We start from the raw sequence: 23,812 nt of genomic DNA, 5'->3' as shown, positions 1-23,812 counted from the left end.
CACACAGGCCTAACATCCCATACCAGGGATTTATTTCGGAATCTTTTCTTTTCTTTTTCTTTTTTATTCCACTTACTGTCTACCCAAAGCCCGGCTTTCTCTACATAACCTGATGATAAATTAATATTTAAATAACTTGGGGATCGGGGGGAAAAAGCTTACCTTTCTGTCAGCAGTCTTTTCCCCCGCCCCTCTCGTCTTTATTTATTTATCATCCTGTTGCTGTCCTCACTTACAGCATCATCTGTTGTATACGGATTCGGGGGGAAATCCAATCAGGAGGTCACGCTATTTGAACTGATCTGATTGGCTGTCAGCCCCAATCTGACCGACATAGCCCTGTTCCTCTTGGGCATGCTCAGTTGGCATTGGCTGCCTGCCGTTTTCATGCCAACAATGACCAGGGAAGGAGAGGGAAAGGAGGGGAGGGGAGGGGAGGGGTGTCCAATCTGAGACTGCCACTTTCTCTCAGAATTAGCTTCCAACTTAATGACCAGTTAGGAGACAGCCCAGCTAATGAGTTGTGACAAGTGCTGCTGAAAAAGGAGGATTTTTCCCTCATATCTCCCGCCTCTCAATCACCATTTAAAGGCCTTGATGGCCTGACATCATTTCGCAATAATTATCACTCAGTTTTCTTTTCGGCCCGGACAGGAGTCAGATTGGATCTCGTCACAGGGTAATAATGCTGACCAACAATAATATTGTTATCTTTCTCTCTCTCTCTGGCTTCTCCTCAGGGAATGGGCTGGCTGGCTCTTTGGCGAGTCGGTTCAATCTGGTTCAAGTGAAGCAGGAGCCAGTTAACCATACCTCCGGGGCCTCCCAGGACTCCATCCAACAGCACAGCCTGGACCTGAGCAAAAAAGACCACAGGCAGAGTCAAAGGGACACACTCCTAAGGTTTACACCTTAATAAAGCAGGTTTACACCTAAATAAAGCAATGTTGTCTCAGTCAGTGTGAGAGCACCTAGTAAAATTATTATCAAAGTGGGACGGCAGAGTTGCGAAGGGGGATGCGATTTCTTCACTGACTTGTATTTCTGAAAGCAGTTTTGGCTGAATTGTGAATATTTAAAAAAGAATGTCTGGAAATGCATGTATTTATTCCTCAGAAACTATTATGTTATCTCGATTTGCATCTAAATGTATTGCCTCCAACACGTTTTTCCATCTCACTGATCTCATGCCATGGAAATTGACAACCTTCTACACCAATCTTCACGGCCACATTTTTTAAGAAGCAACATTTTTAGTCTTCATTATACATACACACCCTCCTGTGATAAATAATAATATTTACTGTTCTCATGCAAATCTTGACTAAACATTGTTCATTTTCCTTGTTCCAGTAATGAATCAAACGGACACCCTGTACCGGGAAATACATCTCTTTTATCCTCACTTATGAATAAGGTAAGATACATCAATGAAATGCTTTTCATCCCCGCAAGACAAATTAGCGGGATGCACAGAGGGCCTCTGTTTGTTTTTTTATATTTCACTGCAAATAAGATGAGTTTGTATAATTGACATTTACCAGCCGTTTTTCATACGGTGTAATTCAACCGTACCTCTCACAAGTTAGTATAATGAACCAGGAGCTGGGTGCCACTCCAGATATAGATAGATGTTTGTTTTTTGATGAGCTGTTTTGAACTCGATATCTATTTTTTTGTTGTCCTCCCTTCTCCTTTTTCTTCACTAGCTTCCTCTCACTTTATATTTAATTATGTAGTTTGCAAATTATTTGATTTAAAAGTCATGGGGGGGGAAAATTGAAACCGTCACCCACTTGTTTTTGAAGGAGTACATGTTTGCTGAGGGATATTTAAATGTGTGTTTTTGTAAAGATTAAAATGGACATTGTTTTAATCTTTCATCTTTTCTGACTAATACAAATGCACAGTGGTTTCCACTACCTTGATGGTTTAAAGAGTTTTCCGGCTCCATTTTTCTCTACTGGCAAACAAACTCATTACTACTGGCTAAGGGGTTTTTCTTGCCCCTCTGCTTGTATTTTTGTATTTTTGTATCACAAACACACTCAAACACATCATGAGTGGTTTCCACAAAGTGGCCGTTGAGGCCTAATGGGAGAGGCGCTTGATGATCAGATGTCCTACAGCTCTCCCCTTCATGTAGGCCTTTTGGGGTCCCGTTCTGAGCCACCACCACATCACATAAAGCACAATCGCTCACAGAGGATGCTTGGCATGCGCACTTGGCCTGTGCTCAAGCAGAAGCTGGCTGTTTGTAAACTCGGCTGAGCTTTCGCTCTCCCAAAATGTGTGTGTGTGTGTGTGTGCCCGTGTGCATGTGCGTATGTGTGTACCTATGTACATCCGCGTGTATGTGTGTGTAGGCCCGCACTCGGCTAACCCTGCAGCTGGTGGTGCTTTATGCTTTATATAAAGACGGAGTTGGAGAGCGGCCAAGGGGCCGACACCTTGGAGGCAACGAAGTACCTGAGCCGCATCATGACGAGGCCAATGCCAGTCAAACCCATTGAGCTCTGGAGGACATATCTGCGCAGGTACTTGAAGAGCTCAAGAACTTAGATTTACTTAATGGACTAAAAACCAGAATTTTAGCCCAGAATTTGGCCCTTAGCTCTGTTAAGTGGAGGTGAACCTCACATGTAGTATGATGCTTCAGATATGTTAAAATTAAATTTAAAAAATTATGCTCATTGTATCTGCTCTGTTTTGCTCCTGGGTCAAGGTTCGACACGGCCAACTTCTGCGAGGCCCAGTGTGACTTCCTGCAGAAGGTCCACTTCCACTGTGTAGTGGAGGAATGTGGGGCACTCTTCAGCACGGTGGACGGAGCCATCAAACATGCCAAGTGAGTTTGGTGGCACTACATCAGAAGACTATTCCCCAAGCATAGTTCATGTAATACATTGGTCCATAGCCGTGTGTCTTCTGACTGTGCAGATTTAGAATCAGAATCAGCCCTAGGTCTCATGCTTATCAATGATCAAGACATGTTGGTACAATAAAACAAACATATAACATACAGTACCAGTCAAATGTATGGACACACCTCCTCATTCAAGGGTTTTTCTTTATTTTTACTATTTTCTACATTGTAGAATATTAGCGAAGACATCAAAACTATGAAATAACACATATGGAATCATGTAGTAACCAAAAAATATATTTGAGATTTGAGATTCTTCAAAGTAGCCACCCTTTGCCTTGATGACAGCTTTGCACACTCTTGGCATTCTCTCAACCAGCTTCATGACGAATGCTTTTCCAACAGTCTTGAAGGAATTCCCACATATGCTGAGCACTTGTTGGCTGCTTTTCCTTCACTCTGCAGTCCAACTCTTCCCAAACCATCTCAATTGGGTTGAGGTAGGGTGATTGTGGAGGCCAGGTCATCTGATGCCGCACTCCATCACTCTCCTTCTTGGTCAAATAGCAGTTACACAGCCTGGAGGTGTGTTTTGGGTCATTGTTCTGTTGAAAAACAAATGCTAGTCCTACTAAGCACAAACCAGATGGGATTGCGTATCGCTGCAGAATGCTGTGGTAGCTATGCTGGTTAACTGTGCCTTGAATTCTAAATAAATCACTGACAGTGTCAGCAGCAAAGCACCATCACACCTCCTCCTCCATGCTTCACGGTGGGAACCACACATGCGGAGATCATCCGTTCACCTACTCTCCGTCTCACAAAGACACGATGGTTGGAACCAAAAATCTCAAATTTGGACTCATCAGACCAAAGGACAGATTTCCACCGGTCTAATGTCCATTGATTGTGTATCTTGGCCCAAGCAATTCTCTTTTTCTTATTGTTGTCCTTTAGTAGTGGTTTCTTTGCAGCAATTCGACCATGAAGGCCTGATTCACGCAGTCTTCTCTGAACAATTGATGTTGAGATGTGTCTGTTACTTGAACTCTGTGAAGCATTTATTTGGGCTGCAATCAAAGGTGCAGTTAACTCTAATGAATGTATACTCTGCAGCAGAGGTAACTCTGGGTCTTCTATTCCTGTGGCGTTCCTCATGAGAGCCAGTTTCATCATAGCGCTTGATGATTTTTGCGACTGCACTTGAAGAAATGTTCAAAGTTCTTGAAGTTTTCCGGATTGATTGACCTTCATGTCTTAAAGTAATGATGGACTGTCGTTTTTCTTTGCTTTTTTGAGCTGTTCTAGCCATAATATGGACTTGGTCTTTTACCAAATAGGGGTATCTTCTGTGTACCACCCCTACCTTGTCACAACACAACTGATTGGCTCAAATGCATTAAGAAGGAAAGAAATTCCACAAATTAACTTTTAACAAGGCACACCTGTTAATTGAAATGGATTCCAGGTGACTACCTCATGAAGCTGGTTGAGAGAATGCCAAGAGTGTGCACAGCTGTCATCAAAGCAAAGGGTGGCTAGTTTGAAGAATCTAAAATCTAAAATATATTTTGATTTGTTTAACACCTTTTTGGTTACTACATGATTCCATATGTGTTATTTCATAGTGTTGATGTATTCACTATTATTCTACAATATAGAAAATAGTAAAAATAAAGAAAAACCCTGGAATGAGTAGGTGTGTCCAAACCTTTGACTGGTACTGTATATGAGGCAAACGTATTTGATCATGTTGATCATTATAGTCTTTGTTGTTCATTGAAGTCCATTGTGTAAAAGCAATTTTGTACATAAAGAAGCTTTATACAAATGATAAGCCGATAATTCGAGTTGATTACTTTTGTATTTATTTAACCCTTGTTTTACCAGGTAAGTTGACTGAGACCACATTCTCATTTACAGCAACGAACTGGGGAATAGTTACAGGGGAAAGAAGGGTGGATGAATGAGCCAATTGGAAGCTGGGGATGATTAGGGGCCATGATGGTATGAGGGCCAGATTGGGCATTGAGTTGGGGTATGACTGAATGACTGAATGAAAGATCTGACTAAGCGTGTCCCCACCATGTCCGTCTGTCCAGCTTCCACCTACGAGCCACGCTGAAAGTGAAATCGGAGCCCCACTTCAACAAGGCCAAGGACTGCGGAGACGGAGCGTCCGTTCAGCCCGCCGCCCCCGTCTCCAAGGCCAATAACCCCACCATGGACATGGCCAACATGTCGTCGTCAGGCGGTGGCTATGGTTCCTCGCACTCCCTGCTGGTATGGAAGCAACTTGCGGGCAGCATCCCCCAACTCAACGCCTCTATGCCTAACCTGCCTACCAACTCGCCGCTGGCCATCATCTCTCTGGAAAACGCCAAGCCACAGGTCAAACCGGGCTTCCTGCAGTTCCAGGATAAGTAAGGGACCATTTGGCTCGTAATAAACTTGCATGGAGCACTTTGATTTGAGCGCCTTTAGAACATTGAACACGCTCAGGCAAAATCATTGATCACTGCTGTCATGACGTGACTTTCATTATTGTGATGACTATTATTTATCGAATAATTACCTACTATGTTTAATTGTTACTAGATTAAATTAATCATGTAACAATTAACTCATTAGGAATATGGGGCACCACGGGAAAAGTTGTTTAACGAGTTACCGCTTCCCGAATTAACTAAAGATATCTAGATATCTCTTATCATTGAACAGTAATTTATTACAAATTTACCTCATATCAGTCACATTCTGAAAGTCATAGGCTCTTTAAGTCTGCACGAACCCGGGTCTTACTGATCATTCCGTATCACACAAATTGATTGAATTATTTATTTACTAACTAATTAAAAATGATAACACAAGGTACAAACACGTACCCGGTATAGGTAGGGATTAGAAACGTAATACAATGAAAACAGGTCCCTAGCGGACTAACACAATATGACACTTGCTACAAAAGATGGTGAGTTAAAGAGAGAGAGAGAGAGAGAGAGAGAGAGAGAGAGAGAGAGAGAGAGAGAGAGAGAGAGAGAGAGAGAGAGAGAGAGAGAGAAAACACTTGGATACACATGGACCTATGCTCACAGTAATCCAAATACTTTGCCCCAAACTGCCGCCCGTTTGGGAAGAAAAGCAATGCATGTATTTACGTGTTGGTCTTCGTCATGTATCTCTGTTGGACCCAGGCCTTCGTCATGTATCTCTGTTGGACCCAGGCCTTCGTGGGAAGGGGTCGATTTGGCCTTCTCTTTCAGATGGCCTTTTAGATGTTAAGCTCAGATTGTCCACAAGAGGTCACAATGTCCTTCTTCTTAGTTGTCTGTTTACTTTCACTCGTTCTGGAAGTGGTCTTCTGAGGACGGCTAAACAGCTGTGTCGATGATCCCCTGTGGGGTGATGAGAGCAGTGTAGTAGACGATGGCTTGAAGAGAGTAACAGGATGGTCCCACTTAAATTCACCTTCTTAGATACAGTACTTTGAACAGCTACTCAGCCGTAACATTGATTGTTAGTGGAGGCAACTGTGTCATCTTCACATCGTGTTTATTGTCAGGGTCGGGACCAATATGGACAAAAGCTGCAGCTTTAGGTCCTTCTAGTCTGATCTGATCATTCTTATCTCAATATTTTATGCACTCTGGTAAAGAGGGGTGTTTCCGTCATACTGACACGCTCTCTGAGCTCCCTCGGGCGTGGCTAGTTACGAGGCAAAAGTATTATCATCGCTATGATTTGTTAGAAAGCTAAAATCTCATTCCTATCTTCACGAAAACATTGTCTTCCGCCTTGATATTTTCTACACAATGTAAAGGATGTAAACCTCATATACTCAGTGTAAAAGCTCTTCAAGTCACAATGTTTTTGTTATAACGCCTTTATACCATTTTTAATGACATCACAAAAATATACATACATTTTCCATATTCCATTTCTCATCATTCTCAACGTTTGGATGTTGAAATATATTGTCCCAATGTTCATTGTTGGATGTAGAAGTTTTTTGGACGACAAAAAGTCTCTGAAACAAAGGCATTCCTTTCACCATACTAGAATGCCAGAGATAGATTCTCCTCCTCTCTAATTTATGGTAGTATTAAGGTGTCAAGACCGGCATAGCCCCCCTGTGGGTAAGAAGGTCTGCTTGTTGTCGGCCATTTGCCAAGCTGATGTGAGGCATTTGATCCTCACCCAAGGAGAGTCATGACACTGCAATGAAACATTTTATTTTCATTAGGCTACACAAAAAATTAAATGATCAAATGAAAACGTAGGTTTTATCAATGTTGGTTGTTATGACCTGTCATGGCAACATACTTCATATTAAATCTTATAGATACATGGATTTTGATATTCTCTGACATTGGAGATCCTGTATTCCAGGGCTATTAACTTCCAGCCCTCGAGTGCCAAAGTATGGCTGTTAAGCCAGTCTACCTGGTAGTTAATCCATTAATCTGGTATAACTAATAATAATATAATTGATTGGTCAGAGAGTGTACTAACTTGGCATCACAGGTCCCTGGTTAGACCTAGAGAATGAAAACCAGAAGTGTTTCATCCCTCTATGACCACAGTACAAAATCCCTGTCCTATTCTGTTTAAGAAAAGTTATTGAACATACCCCGCTTTCTTAATGTTTTTTGTTCATACAGTGACCCTTGCCTGGCCACTGACTGTAATTACTCCAACAAGTTCCACTTCCACTGTCTCTTTGGGAACTGCAAGTACGTCTGCAAGACCTCGGGGAAAGCCGAATCCCACTGCTTGGACCACATCAACCCTAACAACCACCTGGTCAACGTTCGAGACCAGTTCTCCTACTACTCCCTCCAGTGTCTCTGTCCCAACCAGGTATGTCACCACCTGCTCTCTCCAAGCACCAGTCTCCAAGGAACCCCCCTCCCCCCTCCCCAGCAAACAACTGTCATATAATCAAGTTTTCTAACCATGAAGTATATTAGACCTGTATTTGAGTGATTTAATTTGAGTCTTTTCCAATCGCTCCTCATCTAACTTCTGTCTGCTCGGAGACGACAGCCAACTCACCCCGTAACGTCTGTTTATATGTCAATGAATCTGCCAAATTCTCCCCTTAGAAAAGGCCAATTTAGCTGATATTACCCAATAAATCATTGTCAGTCGCACAATAAACATGGCTTGTCTAGGGCAAAATCAGGCAAATGTTTCTCAAATGAAACCCCTTAATGGAAGCTCCTGCTTTCCTCTTGTGAGCCAATACAGGAAGAAAAAAAAAACGTTTAATTAATGAATTATTTAATAATGTGTCTAAAATCATCCTCTCACTTAAGATCTCCCCCCTGCTCCCCCTTCCCTCCCTCCCTCTGTCCACCTCCTGACCTGAGAGAATCCTGTTTAGCCTAGTCCCTATGGGACACACAGGCCAGAAACAGATGGTGATGTGGAGACAGTGTGTTGAAAACAGCCTCTTTCCATGTCTTACGTTGGGATGCCCCCCCTCTGTCTCTTTGCCTTCCTTCCCACAGCACTGTGAGTTCAGAGTGAGGGGCCATTACCACTGTCTGCGACCCGGCTGCTACTTTGTCACTAACATCACCACCAAACTGGCCTGGCATGTCAAGAAGCACGAAAAGGCAGAGAGACGCGCAGCCAACGGCTTCAACTACTTCACCATGAGAGAGGAGTGTGGCAGGCTAGGTAAGCATTCAATTTAAACCAGTCTCTGTTTCTCTTTCTCTCACTCACTCTTTCTCGCTCTCTTTCTTTCTGACTGCTAGGCTAGCGAGGGATGCAACGGTTAAGTGTGTGAAATCAAGAGATGTAATGGTGTTTCCACATTGCGAGCGCATATTCTCTCTATGTGCCTTAACTGTCACAGAGAGAGCTGCTCTCAATCCTGGCAAACACATTGTCACTCTATCGCAGAGCAATTAACATGGCATAAAACAAGTCTGGCTCATACTGTACCTTTTGTGCAATGGCTCTGTCCACAGTGCAATTTTGCATAGACACTATGTCACCTTATTGTCCTAGTGATTACATTGTTGGCACCGTAGTATATACACTACCGTTCAAAAGTTTGGGGTCACTTAGAAATGTCCTTGTTTTGACCATTAAAATAACATACAATTGATCAGAAATTCAGTGTAGACATTGTTAATGTTGTAAATGGCTATTGTAGCTAGAAACGGCTGATTTTTAATAGAATATCTACATAGGCGTACAGAGGCCCATTATCAGCAGCCATCAGTCCTGTGTTCCAATGGCACGTTGTGTTTGCTAATCCAAGTTTATCATTTTAAAAGGCTAATTGATCATCAGAAAACCATTTTGCAATTATGTTAGCACAGCTGAAAACTGCAATAAACTGGCCTTCTTGAGCCTAGTTAAGTATCTGGAGCATCAGCAATTGTGGGTTCGATTACAGGCTCAAAATGGCCAGAAATAAATTACTTTCTTCTGAAATTCGTCAGTCTATTCTTGTTCTGAGAAATGAAGGCTATTCCATGCGAGAAATTGCCAAGAAACTGAAGATCTCGTACAACGCTGTGTACTACTCCCTTCACAGAACAGTGCAAACTGGCTCTAACCATCTTAATATTTTCTTATTATTGGCCAGTCTGAGATATGGCTTTTTCTTTGCAACTCTGCCTAGAAGGTCAGCATCCCGGAGTCGCCTCTTCACTGTTGACGTTGAGACTGGTGTTTTGCGGGTACTATTTAATGAAGCTGCCAGTTGAGGATCTGTGAGGTGCCTGTTTCTCAAACTAGACACTAATGTATTTGTCCTCTTGCTCAGTTGTGCACCGGGGGCTCCCACTCCTCTTTCTATTCTGGTTAGAGCCAGTTTGCGCTGTTCTGTGAAGGGAGTAGTACACAGTTGAATAGCCTTCATTTCTCAGAACAAGAATAGACTGACGTGTTTCAGAAGAAAGTTATTTGTTTCTGGCCATTTTGAGCCTGTGATAGAACCCACAATTGCTGATGCTCCAGATACTCAACTAGTCTCAAGAAGGCCAGTTTTAGCTGTGCTAACATAATTGCAAAATAGTTTTCTAATGATCAATTAGCCATTAAAATGATAAACTTGGATGAGCAAACACAATGTGCCATTGGAACACAGGACTGATGGTTGCTGATAATGGGCCTCTGTACGCCTATGTAGATATTCCATAAAAAATCAGCCGTTTCCAGCAACAATAGCCATTTACAACATTAACCATGACTACACTGTATTTCTGATCAATTTGATGTTATTTTAATGGACAAAAAAATGGCTTTTCTTTCGAAAACAAGGACATTTCTAAGTGACCCCAAACTTTTGAACGGTAGTGTATATATATTTTTGCTTTCTTTGAACACTTACACTCTCATAACACATAAATATGTGGATTTCATAATACACTTGAATGTACAGTATGTGTATATATTCATAATGTACAAACACTAAGGTTGTTTTAATCTTTTTCTCCTGTCAGAAATGAGCAATTATATACTTGTTTGTTAATTATCTTGCTTGTCTGGCAAGCCTGTTTGTGGAGCTGTACTTTTCCCAGATGCTCCCCAGCATCATCCACAAATTATTTAATAAGTAATCTCTTAGTTCTGGCTGTTTAAAAAGGTGTTTCAAAAAATAAACATTTTTGTCCCCTATCCGGATCAGCCCCATGTATTGTTCGAGTTAGAAAAAGGAAAGGGATTACTAAAAGCACTCAAGTCATAAAGAATGTATGGGTTTAGTGGTATCCATGGCAGCAACATTAAACTGACCACGGCCGATGATGTTTCCTGGATGGCGTCTCATAAAGGCCCTTGATGTCGCAGCGATTACAGTTATTGACTCAACCTTGTGTGTTTAAAGTTTGTGCGGTGTGTACAAACGCTATTGATGACATGCGGCATTGTGTCTTGCACCGGGTGCCATGGTTACTGACATGCCAACACCTGCCCAGCATGTTACTCTTTCAAATATTTCTGCCTGGTTTTATATAATGATATTTGATTAACACACACAACACACAAAAAAGGAACAAACATTTAATTTGAAATCATAAAGCAATTAGAAAATGGCTTCCAAAAGTGAGGAAAATAATAAAAGAGGAAGAAACCGACAACAACAAAACACTAGTGCCATTGCAAAAAATATAAATATATTTAAAATTAATTTAATATGAGAATAATTGTATATTTACTTTGGTTTTCAGGGGTGTGTGCATTATTGGCCCACACTGCATATGATAATGTATTTATGTAAATTCCTAATTGAATAAAGGATAGGATTTAGTCCACGGCAGTTTAGACTGGCTCAGTGTGACACTGGAGTTATCTAATCTAATATGCCTCCTACATGTGCATTCGTTGAAACTGAACCAGGGTAGAGCTTCTAAAAAAACAGGTTTTCAGAGCGGGTCATACACTTTTGTTAGAGGACGTCTCCATAAGGGCAAATCTCTGTAATGCTCCAGGCTATACCAAATTCAACTAGTATTGAGTTACACTCTGTGAAAACGTTGTGAGTGATGTTGTGAGTGAAACCGTGTCATTGTCTCTTTGCAGGCTGCAAGTACAACCAGGTGAACAGTCACTTCCACTGCATCCGTGAGGGCTGCCAGTTCTCCTTCCTGCTCAAGCACCAGATGACTTCGCACACCCGCAAACACATGAGGAGGATGCTGGGAAAGAACTTTGACAGGGTTCCATCTCAGGTAACGATCGAACACACCTGGTTTGTGTGTGTGTGTGTGTATGTGTATGTGTGTGTGTGTGTGTGTGTGTGTGTGTGTGTGTGTGTGTGTGTGTGTGTGTGTGTGTGTGTGTGTGTGTGTGTGTGTGTGTGTGTGTGCGTGCCTCGCACACCCTTTCACTGAAAAATGTGACAGTGGCAGCCCGAGTAATAAAGATTTGGGGTTTTATAATTTTCCATTGTGCTTCCTGCTCCCTGAGTCAGATACATGGATAAGGAGTAATGAATGCCTTTGGTGACACTCCGTAATAATTCCTGTCAAAGCACGTCGCGACAGTTGATGAGAAATGGCACTTTTATGTCTTTTGATTATTCTGGATTTTTTATTAATGTTAAACTTTGTTACAGAACATCAATAAGAGGTTGTCACTAATATTACATGTATATGTCATTTTCAAAACAGTATCAAGAAGGTACATATTTTTCACTGAAAGTTTGTCTAAGGAACTGTGTGTTTTTACATACTTGCAATATGCAAACTACTGCCAGCAATGTCATTGTTGTATCAGTAATTTAAGATGTAATGTAATACATAGGCCTGACATAGTTGGTGCCCTGTGAGAGGAGAAAATCGTACATTAATGGGAAATCCCAAATTATATATATTTTCTATGAATATAGTGTCTAAAAACAGTGAATCCTGTGTAATGAACATTCCCAACAATACGTATTCCTGACATAGAGTTGAAGTCGGAAGTTTACATTTAAACTCAGTTTTTCCCTACTCCTGACATTTAATCCTAGTAAAAATTCCCTGTTTTAGGTCAGTTAGGATCACCACTTTATTTTAAGAATGGGAAATGTCAGAATAATAGTAGAGAGAATGTTTTATTTCAGCTTGTATTTCTTTCATCACATTCCCAGTGGGTCAGAAGTTTACCTAGCATTGCCTTTAAATTGCTTAACTTAGGTCAAATGTTTCAGGTAGCCTTCCACAAGCTTCCCACAATAAGTTGGGTGAATTTTGGCCCATTCCTCCTGACAGAGCTAGTGTAACTGAGTCAGGTTTGTAGGCCTCCTTGCTCGCACATGCTTTTTCAGTTCTGCCCACACATTTTCTATAGGATTGAGATCAGGGCTTTGTCCAATACCTTGACTTTGTTGTCCTCAAGCCATTTTGCCACAACTTTGGAAGTATGCTTGGGGTCATTGTCCATTTGGAAGACCCATTTGCGACCAAGCTTTAACTTCCTGACTGATGTCTTGAGATGTTGCTTCAATATATCCAAATCATTTTCCTTCATCATGATGCCATCAATTTTGTGAAGTGCACCAGTCCCTCCTGCAGCAAAGCACCCCCACAGCATGATGCTGCTACCCCCGTGCTTCACGGTTGGGATGGTGTTCTTCAGCTTGCAAGGGACCCCCTTTTTCCTTCAAAGATAACGATGGTCATTATGGCCAAACAGTTGTATTTTTGTTTCATCAGACCAGAGGACATTTCTCCAAAAAGTACGATCTTTGTCCCCATGTGCAGTTGCAAACCGTAGTCTGGCATTTTTATGGTGGTTTTGGAGCAGTGGCTTCTTCCTTGCTGAGCGTCCTTTCAGGTTATGCCGATATAGGACTCGTTTTACTGTAGATACTTTTGTACATGTTTCCTCCAGCATCTTCACAAGGTCCTTTGCTGTTGTTCTGGGATTGATTTTCACTTTTCGCACCAAAGTAAGTTGATCTCTAGGAGACAGAACGCATCTCCTTCCTGAGCGGTATGATGGCTGCGTGGTCCCATGGTGTTTATACTTGCGTACTATTGTTTGTACAGATGAACATGGTACCTTCAGGCGTTTGGAAATTGCTCCCAAGGATGAACCAGACTTGTGGAAGTCTACAATTTTTTTTCTGAGGTCTTGGCTGATTTCTTTTGATTTTCCCATGATGTCAAGCAAAGAGGCACAGAGTTTGAAGGTAGGCCTTGAAGTACATCCACTGGTACACCTCCTATGGACTCAAATTATGTCAATTAGCCTATCAGAAGCTTCTAAAGCCATGACATCATTTTCTGGAATTTTCCAAGCTGTTTAAAGGCACAGTCAACATAGTCTATGTAAACTTCTGACCCACTGGAATTGTGATACAGTGAATTATAAGTGAAATAATCTGTCTGTAAACAATTGTTGGAAAAAGTATTTGTGTCATGCACAAAGTAGATGTCCTAACCGACTTGCCGAAACTATAGTTTGTTAACAAGAAATGTGCGGAGTGGTTGAAAAAAGAGTTTTAATGACTCCAACCTCAGTGTATGTAAACTTCCCACTTCAACTGTAGCTGTGTGTCCCCCGTGTCTGGCCCTCTATAGGTCGTGTCCCATAGCCAGAGGGCCGATGACATGAAGCACTTGTCAGGCATGGGCTCAGGCCCCATGGGCATCCATCCGGGTGTGACTCCTGGCTTCTCCAGCATGAGGGACGAGACAGATGACTACATGGACTACATGGGCGAGGGCAGCCCCCTGGGCTTCTCCTCTGAATCCTCCAATCAGGACCGCATCTGCAACAGCACATCCGTGGGCAATGAGAGCTCCTCATTAGGTGAGTTGAGGAGCGGGGGCGGGATATAGAGTCTAGGGTAGCAAGGTTGGTTAAGGAATGAGCATTGACATTGTGGCCGTAGTAGGTAACAAGAAAAATAATGGATTTATGGACATTGCTGTTTAGTTAAATGACTGCGAAATTGTTTAATTTCAGTGAAAAGTAAATTGTCTATCAAGTCCTATTAATGAAGCAAGTAAAACTTGGTTATGAAGTTAGAATGAAGCAGTGTTTTTGTATTGTACATCCAATGTAATTTAGAGTACATTAGGCCACACAGGACATAATATGTAAGTTAATGTCCATATCTCATCAAAATCATAATTTTCTGATTTATTAGTGAACTACATTTTTACAAATACTGTTTTAAACAATGGGAAGAGTGAGAAACCAACCAATCAAAATCCATAAAGTAAATGTTCTCTTATTCTTATTATGGCAATGTAAGTTTGATATAGTGGACTACATTTCCATTTTACCTGAAAGCTATCCCTGCAGAAACATCAGCGTAAATTCTGTCAATGTACACAAGCACTTTGCACTAGCAAAGAAATGGCTGAGGCATACAGTATTCTGCTCAAACTTCTCTATACATACACAAATTCTCTGCTTTTTAAAATCTGAGCTTGCCTTCATTGAATGAGTTTCACATTTCCATTATTTTGTGTCAAATGTTATCCACCATTCTCATCATTGTTGCTTTGGCTGGTGTTTGTTTTATGTCTTGATTCGGCTTCATTTTGCATCATTCTCTTATCTTGTCCCTTTTTACCTTCCATCTCTCTGTGTGTGAATGGGTCTGTGTGTGTGGGTCTACCCATCTGTCTGTTTCCCTTCCCGTCCTTCTCAACTTCCTGGTCATCCTGTCTCTTCAGGACCAGGCTGCCCGGTCACAACTGCTCCCTCTACCCCCACTGACACTAGCGCTCCCCAAAACGCACTTCCTCTACCACCTCCTCCTCAGCTTGGACTTCAGTCTCAGGCTCCATCTTTTCCTCCTGCCCTCCTCCGGCCTCCTATTCCCTCGCTCCCATACCTCCTCTCTCCATCCTGTCTGTCATACTCGCTGTTCAGCGCCTCTCTTGGAGCCACTCGGAGTGTTGTCATGCCAACCAACACACCAGTTTTCAGCCCCATCATTGCCACTCCATCTCCGGTTAAAAATGACGTCCCTATAGTGCAGGATGCTGCAGGTACTTCTCCCAAAGTAAACCAACATTGCTGCTGTCAGTGTCAATTGGTGTAGATGTAGTGTACTTCAGTGTGTACCTGTTTGATCCAATATTACTTCTCAAAATTGTTGTTGAAGCTTGAAAGTCAATGGGGAAATCCACCATGCAATTTTTTTTTTTATATAATTATTTAAATAACAAATAATCAAATACACTTGTATTTGAACCGAGGGCGGCGTTGTACTACTGGTTTTCTGTTCTACCTGATAATTATTTGAACCCAACTGGTGTCCCAGGTCTAAATCAGTACCTGATTAGAGAGGCAGAATTAATAAAAAGCAGTGTAACTGGCTTCAAGGTCCATATCTGACACGTTTTTGATTGTTTATATTTACTTTCCATTTTAGTCACCCCCTTATTCTCTTGAAACTCGACCTTATGTCGCCATAACGCACAGATTATGCACAGTGTCCCCCTTCGGTATTTACAAGGCTGTGGAAACAGAACCGTAAATTCTGCACCTGTAGTCCAAAGCCACGGACTAGTTTAGCGTATCAGCCGCCTCCTATTTTTATCATGCCCCTGGTTTTATGGAGGCCCCTGCTTCCTGTCGAGCAGAACAGGTATTACATCATTAGCAGTGACCCCAGGTGGCTCAGCAATTTAGGCACCTACTCGTAAACCAAAGTCATAAGAGGGGCCGCCAAGACCCATAGCTCTGCCACTGTTCGAGGCTGTAGACACCCAGTAAAAATGTAATGTACCTATTAGAAGCAAAGTCAATCATTTATCCCCCTTTCTCTTTATTGGATAATTTGTAAAGATTTAAAAAATAGTTATACCACTAAGTCGGAGACTCTGCAAGGGAAGGTCCCCCTTTGGTGCAGCTTGTTGAGTGTGCTGTACCACTAAAAGTTGAACAGTTGCAGAGTCTTAATGTTCTTTCCTCTCTCTGTAGGCAACACCATCTCCATCCCTATGGCCACCAGTGCTAAGAAACGCTTCTGGATCATGGAGGACATGTCCCCCTTTGGCAAGCGACGCAAGACGGCTTCGTCACGCAAAATGCTGGATGAGGGCATAATGCTAGAGGGCTTCCGCCGCTACGACCTGTATGAGGACTGCAAGGACTCCGGCTGCCAGTTCTCCCTGAAGGTGACCCACTACCACTGCACCTGTGAGAACTGCGGCTACAAGTTCTGCGGCCGCACGCACATGTACAAGCATGCGCAGCACCACGACCGCGTAGACAACATAGTCCTGGACGACTTCAAGCGTTTCAAGTCCTCGCTCAGCTGTACTTTCCCAGATTGCCAGTTCTCGGGCAACAGCACCCACTTCCACTGTCTGCGCTGCGGCTTCCGCTGCACAGACAGCACAAAGGTGACAGCCCACCGCAAGCACCATGGCAAGCAGGATGTGATCAGTGCCGCCGGCTTCTGCCAGTTCAGCTCCAGCATTGACTGCGAGGTGGCTGACTGCAAATACAAGCTCAAGTGCTCACACTTCCACTGCACCTACCCCGAGTGCAAGCACACGGTAGTGGGTATGTCCCAGATGGATTCCCACAAGCACAAGCACGAGAAGCAGGAGCGCAGTGAGCCTCCGTCGGTGTCACCCCTCCAGGAGGGGGCGCAACACATGGGGGTAGGAGTGGCCGCAGTGCCTCACGCCTCCATGGGCATTCCTCCAGCCTCTCTCGGTGGCCTCCCAGGACTCTCCCACCACAACAACAACCATGCCCCATCCATGTTCTACCCCCCAGCCAGGCAGACATCTGACAACAACCACCCCTACCCAGCCTCCTTGGTCAGCCTGGACAGCTCCCTCAACCTGGGCACCGACACCAGCAGCTCCTTGTTCTTCCTGAAGAATGCAGCTGGCCTGGGCCTCAATGACTCGCTGGACCTGAGAAAAAAGATGCAGCATCACCATAACCCAAGCCTGACCATGGCTGCCGGGCCCAACCCCACATCGCCGCTAGATCTGCCCACTCCTCAGGACGACACCACGGGAACATCTGGCGACCCTGAAGATGACCTGTCACCCGAGGAAAAGGCCAACAAAGAGGAGGAGGAGGAAGAGGATGAGGACGAGGCGGAGGAGGATCTGAACACTGACTCATACGAAGATTCGATGCCAGAGCTCGACGGCGACAAGGACAATGGCGAGAGTTTTGACGCTTCTGTAAACTGACACTTCCCAACTGGAATAGCAAGAGGCTGATCCATGAAAGATACTCTGATACTGAAGAACAATCCTGTATACTATGAACAAACTAATTAAAGTGGCCTTATTTATCATAGGTAGGGACACTGCAGATGACAACAAGAAAACAACAATAAATGATGGCCCAAAATTATTTATTATGATGTTTACAAGATGACCAACATTATTAATTCAATTATGCATAAAAAAGGAACAGAGACAAACAATTAGGCCCTCTTTTACATGTGGGTCAGCAATGTAAACATTTTACTACAAATCAGTCTTTTTGTGTGTGTGCAAGTTTGACTTTAATTTATTTAACTTTTAGCTTTTACCTTTTTTGTGTGTGGAAAAAAACTATATGAAAAAAACGAATCTCTCTCTATATAACAATGTATGTAAGTGTGTGCGTGAACTTTGATATACAAAGGAAATTATTGGTGAAGTATTTTAATGAACTGCAGGACCCTTGTTAATAATGAAAGGGAAAGACATCACTGTTAAATTACATTGAAGGAAAATTCTAGCGCAGAATGTGTTCGAATTATTAATAACTATTTCTGTATTATTAATAATAATATTTCTACATTAAGTGCAGGGGTCTGGCTTGGACCCTTCTCTCTCCATCCTTTGCAAGGTAATTTTTTCATTTTCAATTTGCATTTTCAAATAGAAGTGGCCAGTGACTGTGTCCTCAGTCTCAACTGCATTTGGGCATGGATCTCTCAGCAAGCATTGCTCTCAGTGTATGCAGCTACCTGTGACATTTTGTTAAATTCTCACCAAAATCAAGCTTATGCCCTTGTAATTTTATCCTCCTGTTGAGGAACCTATTGAGTTTGCATGTGGATTTTAGATAGACGACGATAGATATTCAAACATATAATTAAATATATGCATCATTGCATTATGATTGTGTTATACTTGCAAAGTTAAATCAGGCACTTCAGCATATCGATTTTGAACTTGGCGAGGAAACATTGTGACTAACTACAGTACCAGTCAAAAGTTTGGACACACCTACTCATTCAAGGGTTTTTCTTTATTTGTACTAATAGTGAAGACATAAAAACTATGAAATAACACATATGGAATCATGTAGTAACAAAAAAGTGTTAAACAAATCAAAATAGATTTTATATTTGAGATTCTTCAAAGTAGCCACCCTTTGCCTTGATGACGGCTTTGCACACTCTTGGCATTCTCTCAACCAGCGTCATGAGGAATGCTTTTCCAACAGTCTTGAAGGAGTTCCCACATATGCTGAGCACTTGTTGGCTGCTTTTCCTTCACTCTGCGGTCCAACTCATCCCAAACCATCTCAATTGGGTTGAGTTCGGGTGACTGTGGAGGCCAGGTCATCTGTTGCAGCACTCCATCACTCTCCTTTGTCAAATAGCCCTTACACAACCTGGAGGGGTGTTTTGGGTCATTGTCCTGTTGAAAAACAAATTATAGTCCCACTAAGCGCAAACCAGATGGGATGGCGTATCGTTGCAGAATGCTGTGATAGCCATGCTGGTTAAGTGTGCCTTGAATTCTAAATAAATCACAGACAGTGTCACCAGCAAAGCACCCCCACACAATCACACCTCCTCCGCCATCCTTCACGGCGGGAACCACACATGCGGAGATCATCCATTCACCACGCCGTCTCACAAAGACACGGCGGTTGGAACCAAAAATCTCACATTTGGACTCATCAGACCAAAGAACAGATTTCCACAGGTCTAATGTACATTGCTCGTGTTTCTTGGCCCAAGCAAGTCTCTTCTTCTTATTGGTGTCCTTTAATAGTGGTTTCTTTGCAGCAATTCGACCATGAAGGCCTGATTCACGCAGTCTCCTCTGAACAGTTGATTTTGAGATGTGTCTGTTACTTGAACTCTGTGAAGCATTTATTTGGACTGCAATCTGATCTGCAGTTAACTCTAATGAACTTATCCTCTGCAGCAGATGTAACTCTTTCTTTCCTGTGGCGGTCCTCATGAGAGCCAGTTTCATCATAGCGCTTTATGGTTTTTGCGACTGCACTTGAAGAACCTTTCAAAGTTCTTGAAATGTTCCGTATTGACTGAGATTCGTGACTTAAAGTAATGATGGACTGTCGTTTCTCTTTGCTTATTTGAGCTGTTCTTGCCATAATATGGACTTGTTCTTTTACCAAATAGGGCTATGTTCTGTATACCCCCCTACCTTTTCACAACAGAGCTGATTGGCTCAAACGCATTAAGAAGGAAAGACATTTCACAAATTAACAGGCACACCTGTTAATTGAAATGCATTCCAGGTGACTACCTCATGAAGCTGGTTGAGAGAATGCCAAGAGTGTGCAGGAGCTGTCATCAAGGCAAGGGTGGCTACTTTGAAGAATATAAAATATATTTTGATTTGTTTAACACTTTTTTGGTTACTACATGATTCCATGTGTGTTATTTTATAGATTTGATGTCTTCACTATTATTCTACAATGTAGAAAATAGTAAAAAATAAAGAAAAACCCTTGAATGAGTAGGTGTGTCCAAACTTTTGACTGGTACTGTGTACAGTCTGAATGAACTGACCAGAGGAAAAGACGAGTCACTCAGATGCAATGAGGATTCACAAAGGTAGTGTCAGGGAGTGTGTTTGTTTGAAATGTACAGACAGAAAGCAATGTTTCAATGTTGGACATTTTGTTTTCCATTCACTATGGCTGTTGTTGAGCTCCTATGGTAACGGTTTTATTTAATATTTATGTGACCTTGCAATGAGCACTTTGATGAATTTGTACCTTCTGAAAAAATATGGCATGCATCTTTAAAAAAAGAATTTGCTTTAAGATGTCATTTTAGTTCTGTTTGCTTTGATGCACAAATAGTTGTTTAGTGTAACAAAGAACTGTTATTCTGGGTTATATTTAAAGTAAGGACTGATTTGATTTGCTTCTGTTATTGGAGGTTAGTGTTGTCCTAACGACAACACTAATAAGAACTGATCTCAATTAATTATTTAGAACATGATGACAATGCTCAGATACTGTAGTATTATCACACAAAACACATTTTAGTCTAACCTATCATCAGGTTTACTGGGGAGTGAAAATTGTTATGATGAATTATTTCTTGAACATGGTTTTAAAGAAAACAATCATAATATAGGGAATTATGTGTGTAGATTATTATCCACTAAATATGGTTGTACAGTATTTTTCTTCTGTTAAATGACTATATATGAACAGAATTATCTCTAATGAAGAGCTTCCTTTTAAAAGAAAACAATAAAAAGATAAACGAACAATTAAAAGTAAAAAATTGAAATAACCCCACTACAGTTTGCTTGTGTGTGTGTGTGTGTGACCTTTTTTAAACATCATTAGATTTATAGAGGAAGTAGGTAAACATTGTTACGGGTCCTGACATACTGTAGCACTAAAGGCAGTAGTGGGATTCCGTTTTTTAGAAATAATACAAAAACAGCACAATTATATGATTTAGACCTATTAATGGATGTGTCTGGATTATTTAATACTGTTGTATAGATGTTTTTGTTTGTCATTTTCGTGTGTGCTTTTTGTTTTTCATAAATGAGATTTTTTTTGTTGACATTTTACTTTGTTGTCGGCATGCCTCTCTCACAGGCTGAATTGTCTCATTGGACTAAAATGCATGGCAGTGCATCCATTTCTGTTTTCATTTATTTTTGTTTTTCTGACAACATTTTGGAAATGGCTACTGGGCTGGGAGACATTGTGCACTTCAATACGGTTTGTGTGTGCGTAAAATAGCAGGATTTGTAAGAAGTTGAAAACATAGATCTGTAATTATTATAACGATACAGATGTACTTCTTAGCAGTGCTTTAGCCCAATGACGTCTGGGGTCATGTGTTGTGCGGGGAGTCCCAGTGTTCTGACACTTTCAAAACTTCATGGGGAGAGAGACTAACCCATATACAGTAGCTGGAGCAAGGCATGCAGGCAGAGAACCGGTCAAGGGAGAATGTCTGGCTAGTCTCTCTCCCCCGGGACAGATACGGGTAATAGCAGAGAGACCAGTGGAACTGCTCTGGCCGCTTAGAGACACAAGGCCTTGATTCATGTTCTGTCCCATTTTCCCATTCTATTCTTCCAAATGCTTTTGTCCCAGTAGACATTGAAGTGAAAGTTTGTCCAAGCAGACATTCAAGTGAAACATCTGCATCATTGCAGATAGCAGAGAAACTACAATATTTGTTTTCAGGCACCCCAATAAGGGCTCGCCTTTGGTCAGAGATGAACCAATCAGAACCAGTACCATTCAGAGTTTGAAATGGGAATGGTCTTGGGCTGAAAGGAGGAGTCTTCTGGGGCCAACAAGATGGGTTTTTGTGTCTCTTTGCAAAAGGAAAGGACAGTTTTAGTTTTGGGTGTTTCCTTCTTTGTGAGCTTTGTGCTGCTAGGTCCCTTCCTCTCGTTCAGTGGCACACAATGACCAGCGCGCAGTTCTGGTGGCGTTATCTGTCCTCCCTCAGCCTACAGCTATTGCCATCTCTCTTCCTCTTCCTTGTGATGTTTCTTTAAATAAAACACTGGTAAAGGCATCACCATCTGTCAGCCAGCTGGCATCCGCTATATCATCTATGAGAAGGGGGAAAAAAAACATGACAATTATTTTACACAAAAACATAAAAACTTGTACCGGGACCCCCTGTATATAGCCTTGTTATTTTATTGTGTTACTTTTTATTTAACTTTTTACTTTAGTTTATATAGTCAATATTTTCTTAACTGTATTTCTTGAACTGCATTGCTGGTTAAGGGCTTGTAAGCTTTTCACAGTAAGGTCTACACCTGTTGTATTCGCCGCATGTGACAAATTAAATTTGATTTGATTTGACTTAGCTCATCGCGCTCTAGCGACTCCTTGTGGCGGGCAGGGCGCCTGCAGGCTGACCAGTCATCAGTTGAACAGTGTTTCCTCCGAAACAGTGGTGCGGCTAGCTTCCGGGTTAAGCGGGCGGGTGATAAGAAGTGCGGTTTGGCGGGTCATGTTTCGGAGGACGCATGACTCGACCTTCGCCTCTCCTGAGCCCGTTGGGGAGTTGCAGCGATGAGACAAGATTGTAATTGGATCGCAATTGGATATCACGAAATTGGGGAGAAAAAGGGGGTAAAAAAATATATTATAATAATTATATAAAATTTTTAAGAACATGAAACATCGGTCCTTATAAAAATGTCACTTCTTTAATGTGGGCTACCATGCTTGATTGCATGACAAGTTTGGGCACATGCATCCACACTCGTGTGTGCATGTGTGTGTGGGTGAGTGCACGTACATGTGTGTGCACGTGTGTCCGTGTGTGTGCGTATGTGCATTGACTTGCTCTGATGTGTCCCGGGTTGATGTGCCAAGAACAATTTGTGTAAGGGAGACAACAGCAGTGAACAATCGGGAACACACACAACAGGTGTGCAGTGCATATGTGGTCACATGATGGCTGTGAGGCAGATTAGGACCCAAACAGATGAAGCGTTCCTTAATGGCAGCTTTTATTAAGTTCACAAAGCGAGGATGAAGATACATCTTTGTACAGCAAAGGGGACGGTCGCTACGGAAATATTTATTTGATATTGACTGCCCTACCTCAATGTCTGGCTGTCTTGAATTCTGCAGTAATGGCCATAAAGGAACTACTGCAAATTCTCGGTGTGAGAGAAAAATGTCTCATCTAAGAAATATCGCACTTGCCACTGATCATATCACTTAGGCCCATGTATGACAGATAACTAGTTGCACCGTAAACATTCTATATAACTCATACAAACCATTTACGAACAAGAGTGCTCACATTGTGAAAGAGCTGCTCTTGTTTTCTTTCACTACCCACCCCTATCTTCTCTTTGCCTCTCTTTTAATCCACGTTCATTTATCTATTTTGGCACGTGTATGGGGTTATTGTCGAGGACCTCTGGTCATGAGCAAAAAAATGGCTCTGGGTGCATCCCAAATGGCACCCTATTCCCTACATAGAGCACTACTTTTGATCAAAGTCCTGGTCACAAGTAGTGCAATATAAAGGGAATAGGGTGCCATTTGGGACGTACCCTCCATGAGGAAGGCTGCTTTGCCATTGGTAGAAGCTGTTGCTATTGAGAGATCCTAGAGGAAAAAGAGAATTGGACACATATTCAGGCAATTTAACATTAACATTAACCCTTTTTATCAATTTTCGCCTAAAATGACATACCCAAATCTAACTGCCTGTAGCTCAGCACCTGAAGCAAGGATATGCCTTTTCTTGATACCATTTGAAAGGAAACACTTTGAAGTTTGTGGAAATGT

General features: G+C 42.0%; 1 protein-coding gene across 1 annotated transcript in view; it reads left to right on the top strand.

The window, feature by feature from the left end:
- The window catches only part of LOC121546013 (zinc finger protein castor homolog 1), a 91,260-nt gene extending 73,231 nt beyond the window's left edge, over nt 1-18,029 (top strand). Inside the window, exons 10-20 of the mRNA XM_045209379.1 lie at nt 741-903; nt 1,354-1,417; nt 2,419-2,537; nt 2,726-2,848; nt 4,969-5,289; nt 7,528-7,726; nt 8,380-8,551; nt 11,411-11,559; nt 13,897-14,128; nt 15,004-15,321; nt 16,259-18,029. Coding sequence (XP_045065314.1) covers nt 741-903; nt 1,354-1,417; nt 2,419-2,537; nt 2,726-2,848; nt 4,969-5,289; nt 7,528-7,726; nt 8,380-8,551; nt 11,411-11,559; nt 13,897-14,128; nt 15,004-15,321; nt 16,259-17,496 — 3,098 coding nt within the window. The 3' untranslated portion in view covers nt 17,497-18,029. The remainder of the gene's footprint in view (nt 1-740; nt 904-1,353; nt 1,418-2,418; nt 2,538-2,725; nt 2,849-4,968; nt 5,290-7,527; nt 7,727-8,379; nt 8,552-11,410; nt 11,560-13,896; nt 14,129-15,003; nt 15,322-16,258) is intronic.
- The last annotated feature ends 5,783 nt before the right edge of the window (nt 18,030-23,812 follow it).

This window comes from Coregonus clupeaformis, chromosome 30, assembly GCF_020615455.1.
Source record: "Coregonus clupeaformis isolate EN_2021a chromosome 30, ASM2061545v1, whole genome shotgun sequence".
NCBI classification, from domain to species: Eukaryota; Metazoa; Chordata; class Actinopteri; order Salmoniformes; family Salmonidae; genus Coregonus; species Coregonus clupeaformis.
The sequence above is the reverse complement of the archived record's forward strand: the minus strand, read 5'-3'. Positions and strand labels throughout refer to the sequence as shown.